This window comes from Furipterus horrens, unplaced genomic scaffold, assembly GCF_987537825.1.
Source record: "Furipterus horrens unplaced genomic scaffold, mFurHor1.1.pri manual_scaffold_3, whole genome shotgun sequence".
NCBI classification, from domain to species: Eukaryota; Metazoa; Chordata; class Mammalia; order Chiroptera; family Furipteridae; genus Furipterus; species Furipterus horrens.
The window spans coordinates 81,449,809-81,463,320 of NW_028327173.1; the positions used below are offsets into that span (position 1 = coordinate 81,449,809).

The following is a 13,512-nucleotide window of genomic DNA, read 5'->3' on the forward strand; positions in this document are numbered from 1 at the left end:
AGAAAGATCACTGCTCAGTAATGATGAACTTCAGGTGGGGAGTTGAGTTAACTATTAACGGCCCTTAGGCTGGTGCCCGTTCTTCCCTTTGGCAGGTGCCACTCACGAGAAACAACACTCTTTGACAGGATATGATTTAACTCTCCTTCCAGGTTTCGTTCAAGAAGCCACTGTCCATCTATAACCTGTCTACCAGGAGTGGCCTCATGAACTCTTAGCTTCCAGAACTCGAATGTGCCCCCTCATACCTATAGTCAAACTGAAGCAAACAGATCCTATAGATTCCAAAGCTCTGTCACTATGTAGCCATTGTAAACCCCTCTAAGACCCCAGCAGCGTGTATGTCTGCATAGTAATGGAGAGGATGAACTAGCAAGTCAAGCCAGGAAAAACTACAGCACTGCAAAAGCAGCTTCTTTCTTTCTTGTTGAGACAAAACAGTAAGATCATCTCTTATTTCATGATAAAGAAGACAGAGAAACAAAAACTGCTACATGCTAATACCTAGAAAGTAACTATATCAACAATCTCAAATATATAAAAGAAAACAAGAAGCATCTGAGAAGCCAAACCTAGTTACAACATTCATATGGAATGTATTTACTTCTTCCTAGCTTAGATAAAAGTTCAGTCACCTAATTTATAAGTAAGTTTAAAGGAGGGGGAATCTGTAAGACACATATACCAAAGGAAAGGATATTTTAAGACCCTAATGGCACACAGAAGTCTACACTATTTATCACTGGTGAAAATTATCCCACTTTCTTCACTAAAGAATGGTTGAATTGGTATATTACATGTTCATATTGATGTTAAGTCAATCGAAATTTAAATAATACCTACTATGTGAAAATAGAAGTGTGTGATTTTCATTAAAAATAGTCTGCAACTTACAGATGCTGGCACATAAGAGGTAAACTTCATCTCCAGAAAATTTATTAGGAAAGTTTCTTTCCTCCAAATGTCAAGTGAAGCAAACGTTTGAAAAGCTCACTGTAGGTCCAGAATTCAGGAAAACAAGAATGTCGTTACAGGGATAAAAGTAACTGACCTAAGAGAGTTGGAAGAGAGGTGATTCACAACTTGAAAATGTCTCCTAAAAAAAAGACCTTCCCTTTCCACAGCCAGGCTCACCTACCACCTGCTGCAAAACACCAACTAAGATGTGAAAACAAGGGGGTCTCAGAAAGGGCCTCATTTTGAGTCTCATCTGCTATTCTCAAGGTAGACTCTCCCTGCTGAGGATGAGACAGGCACAAGCCCCATTCATGACAGCGAGAGAGACTGACACACAGAATTACATGATGCGTCTCCTTTACAAACACTGTTGTTTCAGAGGAGTCATTAATGAAAGGTACCTTGAGAGGTTTAAGGATTGTGAGTTGGGGGGAGGGGTATACCCAATAAATTATAGAAGTGTATCTAGTATACACCGTTTTCTATTAAAATTACAGACAGATTTTCTCTGATTAATCAAGCGCATTAGCAAATGTGGGGAAAAAATCTGAACTTGGATCAGATAAGTGGAATTGGGAGTAGAGAACGCATTTGCGCTTTGCCAAAGCCGTATTTCATTACTTTTCAGAATTAGCTGGCAATGTCTCCACATATTTACTGAAGTGAAAACCAAATGTTTTCATCTGGACAAAAATCAAACTGTGGTATGTTACAACCACAACAGGAATCATCTTAATCCAAATGCTTGCTTTCTCTAATTTGGGCTGTGGTTTCTATAAAATTGGATTCTTCTCCATGAATCATGTACACATACAACCCTCTTTCCATTATCTGCCCTCCCCCAACCAGTTCTTCATCTTAACAAGCTAAACATAGCTCAGCTTTATTTTGGAAACACCCTAAAGGGATTCCCTGCACACTGTCATGTTGCTGGGGAGTCAGTCCAATTCTGTAGCTTGACCTAATAAACTCCGGGGCTGGCCTACTGAGTTGGCATTTTCATGATTGATCTTTAGGAAACACAAACATAATGAGGAGCAATCAGCCCCACTATCATATCAAACTGAAAAACAAGACTTCACCATGAACTGGGAGGGCCTATGTAGGGGGAGAAGGGCACAGTTATTTACTGATTTCTAAGTCCAAGGACAGGAAAGCTCCATCCATTGAAACCAGGAACAGAAAAAAGCGGTTTCAACAACTGCCTGAGTTCATCAATCCAACTCTGTATGTGATGGGCACGCTCTAAGCACCAGCAACCAAACAGACCAGACGTCTCCACTCGCCACAAACTCATGCAAACAGAGTGACAGCCGTCACACACAGAACAGCAACCTCCCCGTCTCTTCCAGTTTGGCCTTTACAGCTTACAAGGGAAGGAGGATTTCTCACAGGATTTATCAAACTTCACCCACTTCCATACACCCCAAGATTATTTGCTTTATCCAGATAATCATGGCCTTCTATTTTTCTTTAATGTAATTCCCACTCATGGCTTAAATGACTCAATTCTCCATTGTAACAGAAAATTAGTATCACCTGCCTTAAAGAAAAGGTAAAAATGAAAATCAAAACAAAATCTTAAAACGTTCAGCTAAAGTCATTTCTGGCACCACCAGGAGTACATGCAGCAGGGCTTGGGGAACAGCCCTCCAGGCCGAAGGCTAAGCACAAAGGGAACCCCTATTTCTCACAGGAGAAGAAGCTGCCTGCGCAGTGAGGCCCATCCTGGTTTGCAATGTCTTTTCCTGTCAAAAAGAGGCGCCAATCACTGAAAAGGACTCCACATGGAACCCAATAATCCAGGATAAAGTGTCAGCTCAGCCTTCAGGCTTACTGGTCTCCTGGGACTCAGTTAACTTATCTGTAAAGTGAGCAAATGTAATGATCCTAAACGCAGGGAGGCAACACATGCAAAAGCACCGTAAGCATCTCACACTTAGGTGATGTTATTAGGCCAATACGTGCCTTCAGTGACAAAAACGCGTATCTATGAATTCAGACTGTCACTTTGCATAGCCAAGAGGGGAGGCAATTTGTTTCCTATCCACTTTCTTAAATGGGAACATAAGCACATTGGTTAGAATTTCTGGAACTTGGGAATAAGTGTGGGAGTGATGTGATGTAAGAGTTAGAAAGCCTCAGCCATGTAAGTCTTTTTAAAGGAAGAACAAGGAATGAAGTAATAACCTCCTCACTGCGTGGCCAGGTCTTTCCGCGGCATTCCTCCCCTCTGCACTCACAACGCTTGGGTGCTCCCAGATGTGTCTGCCTGATCCCACATTTAGGACACCTCCCAATCAGGGCACGGGTTCTATCTCCGAGAGCCTTCCATGACAGACACACCATGGAGAACAAAGCACTTTCCCTCCCAACAATGCCACCTCCCATGCTGGCCTGGCTGACAGCAATGAGACAAAGTATCTTTTAATTAGCAGCTGGCTTACTCCCTTTACAATCTTTTCCACATCACTGCCTACACACGTGGCTAAAAACAAGCACAAATACACAGCCAATCAAATACAATGAGGTCTCTGAATCCCTTCATTTCAAATGAATGCACAGATCAAACCATACAGCAGCCGTGAGGGGTTCAACCTATGTGCCTTCTACCCTTCAAGCTGAGAAGTGGAACAAGATGCAAAGTGACTTCATCAAGACCACATAGCCATTCTGTGATCACCTAAGGCTATGCTGTCTTCACCATGCAGAGTGTCCGCGAATCACAACAGGGAACCCGAATACTACGGGAAAGGTCACCGCACCTTTAGGACACAGATGCCAGTAACTTCAGTGCTGTCAGAAAAACGAGGCCTCAGCAGCCAGCAAGACGCTCAGCAAACAAAACAGGACTATCCCTACTTTAAGGTTTTGTTTCCTCATCTACCATCTCTACATTGATTTCAGAAAGGACTGAAAAAACTACTAAGGGAATCTCTACCAAGTAGGGAGAAAGCTGGAGATGACTCAGCCTGAGCTAGCAGCACTGGTGGGGAAGAGGCCTGCTTTATCTTCGAGGAGGGTTCAGCCTGGTCAGAGGCCAGCTGGCCTGGACTAGGGTCAATCTGAGCACAATGTCTTGGAGCCTTAACAACTGATGAAGGTCATAGAACAATGAAAAGGAATCCATCCTTCCCCTTTTCCTCACTTAAGAATCGCATGGTTTCGTATTTCTTCATAACTAGCCTGATAAACTATCCTGGCAAATAAATCACTTGCTCAGCAAAACTCAGTCAAGTAACACAAACTCTACTGAAAAACCAAGCACGTGAGGAACATAGGCTGGTCTGATGTGGAGAAAAGAGGGTGGCCACCGAAACCCTCAAGGCGGTGAGAACACCATTTTGGAGCAAACATTCACTGGTACTGTTCTCAAAAATTAAGATGCAACACCACTCAGAAGGATCCATCAAAAAAAGTTGTGTACCACTCTGACCCTGTGCCTTCCTCCCCAAAGACTTCATATAATAGAAAGCATTCCCATTTTGCTCAAGGAAGTTCATTATTAGCACCATAGTGTTCCCTGCAATTGGAGGATTACTTAATTGCTTTCTAGCAGGTTAATCCCCTTTCATTCTGTGACCTCTAAATCACCCCAGGCTTTTGCATTTGCCCTACTTACAATTTCTCGTCCTCAATATCCAAAGCCAGTACTCTATCAAAATATGTACTCCTTGCCAACAAAGCCACTCTGCAGAGAAAACGCCACTCTTCTAGTACCTGCGGTCTATTCAGCTGGTCTTCTGAGATTGTTCCTCCTAAATATCAAATCAAACCCTCCTCCTCTCGGCTATATGTCTGCCAGAGCTCCCTGGGAAACAGTGAAAAAGTAAACGTACTAGGATGGCTACCACGGGTGCCATCTGGGCCTGTTTCACACCCCTTAGCTTTAGTTTAACTCCACAGCAACTGCGTGCGACAGACACTGCATGCCCATCTTACAAATGGGGAAACTCTTGCCTGCATTCCTCCAATAACCCCGCCTGGGTGGCCTTCCTGCAGCCTCAGCCCATCTTCCACGGAGCTGCCAGATCACCTCAGTCACTAAAGGTTACGTTGTGTCACCTCTCAGTTCAGAACCTCAGTGGTGCCCTCATACCTAGCCCAGGGCCCGTGTCTGACCCATCTAACCTCCTGGTTTTAGCTTGGGGCCCTCCAAGCAGCACAGCCCGGCCGAGTCCATGCCTTGGTGGGGTTTCTGCAGAACGGCTTCCAAGCCCCACTCCCTCTCTACAAAGCCTGCGCAGTGTCGCTCCTCTCTGCGGCCACCCCAGACAGCCCTGGGCACAGCGCCGCTTGCTTCCTGCTGGTTAGGTGCACACCTCCACCCGGGCATCTTCACACGTTTATTGTGATGGTTTCTTCCACTTACCATGCTGATACTGCTTTCCTCTTTCCAATCCCTGTTTTCTAGGTGTCTAGCATATACAAAGGATTCAATACGAGCTTGCTGAATTAATTAGCAATTGAATGACAGCTGATCACTGAAGAGTCTCTAAGACTTGGGAACAAAAGGCAGGCAGTCCCCAAACAGAAAAAGCGCTGCTTCACACAGGCTGACAGTGCTTTTTCCTGACTAGGAGCTCCCCTCACCCAAAACCTTTCTCCATCCAGCAATGCGGACCTGTAACGCCAAAGGTCAGAAGAACGAACTGTGTGTAGCTGTGTGCGTTTCAAGACTCCCCACTTTGGGAATCCACTTTTTTTGCAGGGTCCCATAAAAAGAAAAATGTAAATAGAAGAATCATTTAACCTGGCACTGCTCTACTGTATTAAGCGTTTTAATCTGTTAATAAACAGTCAGAACAAAGAGAACATGACAGAACTCATTAAGAATAACAAGACTGGTGACAGAAAATAGAGCGATGGTATGAATTTACATGGCACAAACCCCCTTCTCCCACTTCTCCCCATGTATCAGTGAAAGACACTAATTATGCCTCTGGCAAGAGACATGTGGACCCCCTTCAAAGCAGCTATCTGAAGATAAATACATGGCAGACAAACACTTCAGGCCTGCTGCACTATTCTTTCCCTTCTTTCTTTTAGAAATTTTAAGTCGTGATAGGAAAAGAGAGAGCCTTGCCAAACTTAACGAAAAGGTCTCTAAGTGCTTTAAAACAGTTTTAAAATCTCTAAAGCTTTTTAATCCTTGAACGCCTGACTGGCTGGTATGTTTACGTATCTTCAGTAATCCCAGTTTTATAAATGGTGTAGAGGGTTTTCCCCCACCCAAGGTTTCGTTGAAGATACTGAATGGAGTTGTGGGGAGAAGACATGGTCTTGGGCTAGCTGGGCATCCTCCCAACGTCTCTCCCATCATTTCAAAATTTATTCTCCTCCATATTCCTAATTAGTGCCAGGATAATTACAGGTAATAACTGGGGACTGGGGAAGAGAATGATCTGTAATCCTTGACAACAAATATCACTTCCAGGTCTTTGATTTGATTCCAGACATTGTGTCCTATAAATAGTGAGCTTATTAAAAATTGCCTTCTTTACTCCTAACAGTGCCCACTGTCACCCAAGGGTGATGGAGTGACTGGACTCCTTAGAGCTGAACATGAAGTTTGGAGCCCTGACAAGCTCTATTTGGTTTGGAATCCACACCAAAAAGGAAGCAGCATAATTAGAATGCAGGTAGTATAGTGGTAATTGGATTCCCAACTGTCAACTTCTGAAAAGACCTCAGAGGGGGCAAAGAGTCTTGAGTGAAGATAGGTGTCATCAGCAGCTGACACCAAAAAGTGAGAAATACATCTAAATAGAAATATGAAATTCGATAAATGATGAGACATTTGCAAAATGGAACAGGTATCCATGTGATGCTGTTAAATTTATGTGATACTGGAAAACCAGAGTGCAAAAATAAAAATACATGCAATTCCATTTCAAGGGAGTGATTCATACTACAGGAGACCCCCCAAAACTGGAATTCATTTATTTAAAAATGTGTACTTATACTTACATGTTTAAACTTCAGTCACCTTCAGAGTACTCTCCATTTAATGCAACACACCTATCTAGGCTTTTTTTCCACTGCTCAAACATGTTTTTGAACTCTTGATTTTGATGCCTTTTTTTGTTTTACCTCTTCCACATCAGCAAAACATTTCTCTTTGAGGACTCTTTTCATCCAGAGAGACCAAAAAAAAAAACAATGTCGCTTGGGGTGAGATCAGGTGAACAGGGAGGGTGGGGCAGAGGGGTCATGCCGTAATAGGTCAAAAACTGCTGAACACTCAGCACAATGTGGGCGGGTGCGCTTGTAAATCATCCATCATGAAATGGGCAAACACCTTCAAAAGTCCCCCCAAAAAATTTCACTGAGGCCAAACACAGCCTCTTACGACAACGCCAATGGTACACTGATACAGATGTGTTCCTAGATCACTCACCTAGAGGGGAAGCCTGTACTACAAGGGGCCTGCCCTCCAGAAGATAATTCCAGGGTTTTTTTGGGTCCCCCCTCATATAGCATGGTGAATGTCCTAACTTTGTTGGTTATGGATTGTCCTTATTTTAAATATATTATATACATTAATGTGTTAAGGAGCAAATGGGGTAGCAGGTGAAAATTTTCTCTCAAGTCATTTAGGGAAAAGTTCTTTGCACTGTATCTAAGTTTTGCTATAACTTATTTCAAAATGTTAAAAAAAAAAGGGAAAAAAGTACATAAATCTGAACCTCAGGCCAATGACCAACAGCAATGACCCTCTCCCTCCTGTTCACCTTCTCAACCAACCTCACCAAAGGAGCTACATGGCTTTCTAAAGCTCCTCTCCGTCATTAGAGGGTCTGCAATCTTTGCCATCTTTTCGCCTTCCCTCACAACTGTTAAAAATCTTAGTTCCTACAGGAAACACTTTCCCAAATACAGACATGTAAGCCCAAACCCATCTTTTATTACAAAATTTTATCCTCACCTCACACTGTTAATTGCTCGTTTACATACATCGAACAATATTTCCACTGTTAACTATACTTAGAAATTAAGAGTCTAATGAAAACAGAAGGAGAAATACAGACCCTCTCAGTGGGGTTTCTCACTTTCAACTCGGCTTCAGAGCGGCTGGGAACTAACTGGACAAAGCATACCGCAGAGACCAAGCTAACATCTATCTAGTCCTGTGTGGGTGCTCTTCCCTTCTCTTACAGCTCAGCTGATCCTTCTAAACTGACTGGTAACGCAGTCTTACCTCGAAGGCAGAGAAAGGTAAGGAAATCTTCTGTCTTAGGCTTCCTTTTAGAGAGGTCAGAAATTTGAGTAGCTGGAGGGGGTAGCAATGGCTCCACTATCTTGACTGGAGTTGTGCTGGGACTATTCGGCTGAGATTGAGCAAACTTCCTTTGTGCTTGCAGCCTGGGCCTGCAAAAGTAAAACAAATTAAAAACAAATTAAGCAGAGATCAAAGGCTATAGAGCTCTCTGCAGCAACAGGATTATGAAACAAATGGGGGAAAACACCCTTTTTCAAGCAAACTCTTTCTAATTAAGGTTCTAAATCTCTCACAGGCCTGCTTTAAAGGGCCGTGTTTTAGACGCTGATATAAAATGCACACCATGAGCATGTAGGTACCAACATATGCCTGTGAAAAGACCACCTGTGTGCCTGTGTATTTCAAAAACTGTGTGGTGTGATGACATGGGATTAGTGGCTTAGGAACTTGAGGTTTGGCCCATAATGGCGAGGAGACGCCAGTCAGCCTGCCACCGTCCTACATACAGCATTCTATCCATTAACATTGACCCTGTCACAAATACACGGTGCCCTTCATACTGTGTCCTTACACCTGGGCACCTCTGCTGTCCATCCATCACTGGCCCTGCCTTGTACACCCTTCTAATCACTTCTGACTCCAACCAGCCAGTTCACTGCACTGGAGCTTGCAATGCAGAAAAAATATGCATTTCCCTAGCCTATCCAAAACACCTCTATCCCCACCAAAGTGTGGATTACCCTCTGCTGACAGGATAAATCCAATCCCCTTAGTTAGAAATTTTAAAAACTGACCTTCATCTACCCTTCAGGCCAATTCCTCATTACAGTCCCCCCTAGATGACTTCCAACTTATCCACTTAGTGCCTACAAACCATAATTTAATTCCTTAACTAGACATCTTTCATTTACAATTTTTTTAAAGATTTTATTTATTTATTTTTAGAGGAAAGGGGAGGGAGGAAAGGGGGGAGAAATCAAGAAAGAAACATTGATAAGTTGCCTCTCACATGCCGCCATCTGGGGACCTGGCCTGCAACCCAGGCATGTGCCCTGTCCAGAACTGAACCGGTGACCTTGTGGTTTGTGGGACAACGCCCAACCCACTGAGCCACCCCAGTCAGGGCTCACTTACAAAATCTTAACATAAGACCTACCTTTCTATCAACTTGAATACTAATGAGATCTGGAATGGTTTCTTTCCCTTTTTCCTAACACCATAGCTGACACCGGAGCCTATAGTTAATTTCTCTTTCCCTGTAAGTATCCTAACATATTTTTCCTTTATGCATAACTAACCTGGCATTTATCATAAATTGTCCCATAACAGCTCTTTAATTGTAAGGCTCTCAATCCATAATGGAAGTAGGTACCTCTGAGACCACTTTAAACTGTCTTTCCAGCCCTGCTCAAGAAACAGTATTGGGTGGGGGGCATGGGGAGACCAAAAAAGAACTAAGAAGCAGTCCTACAAGCACAAGGCTTTACCTAGGTCTGGTCAGAACCCCAAATCAGACTCAATCACCATGTACGATTGATAATGCCAGCTTGGAATTCAAAAGAAATAAAAAGAAATCCGATGTATTCGTATAAAACACAAGCAAGTTTTCCCTGAACTATTGAGATTAAAAATAGTATCTTAAATTGCCGACGCTCAAAATACTTAACATTTTAAATTAACTTCCTAGTATTTAATAAAATACTAAACCATAATTTTCTCCTTTGTAAAAAGTAACATCTTTAAATTTACCTTCCCTTGAGTCCTGACCAGTCTCTACTCTTGCCTCTCCTTCCACTCACCAAAAGCCCTACGGTATGGATCATGTTCCCTATGCAAACTGGCATTTGATCAAAGGGAGACAGCATGACCACTCACTATGTACTCACTGGGCAACCTTCAGTCCTTAAAATGTGCAAACCTCACAGCTTATCAAAAGCCCTTCAGACCCCAGGACAACCAAAGTGAAATAGCCATGTTAAGGAGGTACAGACAGAAAGCTCAACAAGTTTAACAATTCCCCAAATGTTATAAATGAGAATGAGAGCTTTACTGCAACACACAGGCTGCCTGTATACAAGACGAGACAGACCCTGAGTGTGTGCAGAGGAAGCCACTAAGCCCAAAGGAGTGACCTGCCAAGGGGGAGAGTGCCAAGTTCAGATTTGGGGGGAAGGCAGGTGGGGTTGCCTTTAGAGTGGTGCTTCTCAAACTCCCTGAGATGAGGACCGGTTCATGTCCATTTTTCCCTTTTAAATTTTCTACCTTTTGCAAATGGATAGTTTTATAATCACTTTTTTTATTTGACAATCAAACTGGGGAAGGAGGGGGATGAAATTTTAAAAAGACAAATCCAAGCCAGATTTATTATTAGATTCAAAAGACATAAAATCACTGTCAAACTGCTTTAAGTTTCTAAAAAGCTCACTCTCGGTTTCTGTATTCCACTCACTGGCAGCAAGCACAGACCATACCTGGAACAGTCCTGCTTCAGAGGACGCACAGGACGAGAAAACTCGGCTTCATGCCCACAGCCACAGCCCTGCAACGCGATGCTGCTCGCGGGTGGGCTGACCCCAGCAGAACCACCCTCCTCCTCCAAAATGCCTCTCCTCTCCATCAGCCATCCCTCCCAGTTAGGAGAGAACCTAGGTCATGTCCTTCTACTAAAAACTTTTTTAAATTGGTAATTTTATAATCTGTACATCTTCATTTAAATGGACACAGCTCACACTCTGAGCACTGAAGGATTTTACAGAAATCCTGCCTACACGGGAGCAGGACATTCTGTTTCTTCCTTTTCAAAAGTCAGCAGCAACAAATGCCACACGTTGGGAGAAGTCGGCACAGCCATAATCAAGATCAGCACAGACGAGGTGCCGATGACAGAGCGGGACACGGTGAGATATTTTACAATTTCAGGACCTCAAAGATAAACTGTTCCTACCAGTGTTCAAATAAAAGACACTTTTTGCCTGATGACTTTCTCAGTGAGACTATGAAAAATAAGGCAATAACAGATTAAAAGGTGGCAGAAAAATAAATTACCCCTCAGAGGAATAAGCCAAGCTCCCAAGTGATTAAGTATTTGTGTGACCCAGATGAAAGCAGGAACAAAAGAACAAGACAAACCAGTATCTTCTTTTAGAGGCCAGAAGAATCCACACTTTGCAAAAGGGGGCAGGTCTGTGGTTTGGCTTTTCAACCTGCAGTCCCAGGAGGATTACAAAGGTGTTGACTTTGCTTTGCTGGCCCCACACAACAAAAGAATTTGAGTGACACAATTTACAGGCCAAGTCCATGGAAGAGGCACTCTAAGCCACACAAATAAGTCTGAGGGGTAAGTGGTTCATTCTAGAATGTCTAATACAAGGAACTGAGTGTATGTTATCTTAAATCAGTTTTTAAAAAATTAGGGTGGGGTGAGGTGCAGATGTGCTGAAGAACCAGAACAGCAGCCTCTGGAGATGCTGGGGGAACTGTTGAGGGGCAGGGAGGCCAGATCAGACCCTTCCCACAGGCTGAAGCGGGAGGTGGGGCTCGGGGAACACCTCACTCAACCTGACCACCCCCAGAAGCATACAAGCAAGCAAGGTGGTCTATCCACCCACTGCAGCATTTACTTCACGCACCCCTTCCATCAGCTCACTGGCATTTTAACCAGAAAACACCACCTTCCATTCCATCCTAGAGTGAAAACTATCTAAAATGAAAATATTGTTTCAACTAAGGAGTCATCAGGCAGAAGAGCGTACGGGTTCCTTGGGTCAAGGGAAAAACAGCCTGTGGGGCCTCCAAAGCCTTTTAGCCTTGAGTTTAGCCAAGGATGGCCACTACAGTATTCCCTCACTTATCACGGGTATTACATTCTAGACCCACCCCACCCCCCGTGAAGTAGGAACCTTTACATTTATTCTACACTCTTAAACCTACATAACTTTACCAACATACGTATACAGTATAGGCCACAATAAGTGAAACACACGAAATAGAGAGGGACTCCTTGCCCATTGGTAATAATATACAGAAATGGCAGAACACAGACAATACAGATGGCATTTGTCCCTTGTGCAAATGACAGAAGAACCAACTAGAGCACAATCACTTACTTCCATGTCTGAAGTTTACTGATCAAGGAAGTTTTCCCCTACTGCAGTCTCCTCTTTATGGCCTATTTCTGCATAGAGCTGTTACTGTATGCAGCCCTCCACCCGTGCTGAGAAGGATGAGCAGAACATTATGCTGCTGTACCCTGTTCCAGAACCGGCACCTCTTCTAGGATCTCTTCCACTCCCTAATATACACACAAAAAGGCATCCTTTTTCTCCCAAGCTGTATCTCATTTAGGGTTAGTTAGCATGGCCAACAGCCAAAAATTATTTTGCTTGATCACTTAAAATTTCTACCCTAAAAAACCGTGAAATGTTTCATATTGCTCTGGCCGGGTAATTCGCTTGGTTAAAGCATCATCCCAATATACCAAGGGTGTGGGTTCAATCTCTAGTCAGGGTACACACAAGAAGCAACCAATGAATATGTAAATAAGTGGAACAACTCCCCCCCCCACTCTTAAAATCAGTAGAGAAAAATTTCATAAATTTCATATTTACTTAGGTTTTTAAAAAATGCATAGCACCTTTACAGCAACAAAGGAATATCGGCAGCCGTCCGTCTCGAGAGACGATGGTGTAGCTTCTTAAGAGTCTATCTGCACCACCGAGAATGGCTGTGCAGTCCGACTCGGGAGTGACACGGTATCTGTCTCCTCCCGTGTTGAATCGACATCTTGCGATGACGCTGGAGTGTCCTCTCCAGTGAAGCTGAAGCTACAGAGCCTGGGCAGGGTGATATGGAGGGTCTGCTGTTGCCCATGCAGCAGACCCCCCCTCTCTTCGCAGCTGAAGGGTCCAAGGGAAAGACGGAGTCAATACAGCTTGGCTTCAGGTGCGCCGCAGGAGTTGCCGGTGTTGACTACAACGTCAAACCGCCTTAGGGACTCCGGCTCCGGATTTTCTGTCGGGGTTTACTCCCTTAGCCTTTCCCCTGAAGAGGTATGCCGCAAGGCAGCAGAGGTTTTTTGGAGTCAGAGTTTTCCTTCTCTGATGTGCCCTGACTGGAAGATCGAACCAGCGACACTTAGCTCGCAGGCCGACACCAAAGTAAATATGGGTATTATTCTGAAAGTTAGCAAGTAAACTGCAAGGCAATGCTTGTAAAGAAACTCCACTGATGAGCTGACAAAGTCCTACGCCACATATTTTTTATAATAATACCCTCTGTGTGCCCCCTCCTTCCCTCCCCAATCATGCATGTAGAAGCTTCCCAGGCACTCTGCC

The 13,512-nt window shown here is 43.7% G+C and overlaps 1 protein-coding gene across 1 annotated transcript in view; it reads right to left on the reverse strand.

Moving 5' to 3' along the window:
- JARID2 (jumonji and AT-rich interaction domain containing 2) overlaps window positions 1-13,512 on the reverse strand; it is a 259,462-nt gene that overhangs the window by 53,673 nt on the left and 192,277 nt on the right. Inside the window, exon 4 of the mRNA XM_090269793.1 lies at window positions 8,159-8,328. Within this exon, the coding sequence (XP_090125919.1) occupies window positions 8,159-8,328 (170 nt within the window). The remainder of the gene's footprint in view (window positions 1-8,158; window positions 8,329-13,512) is intronic.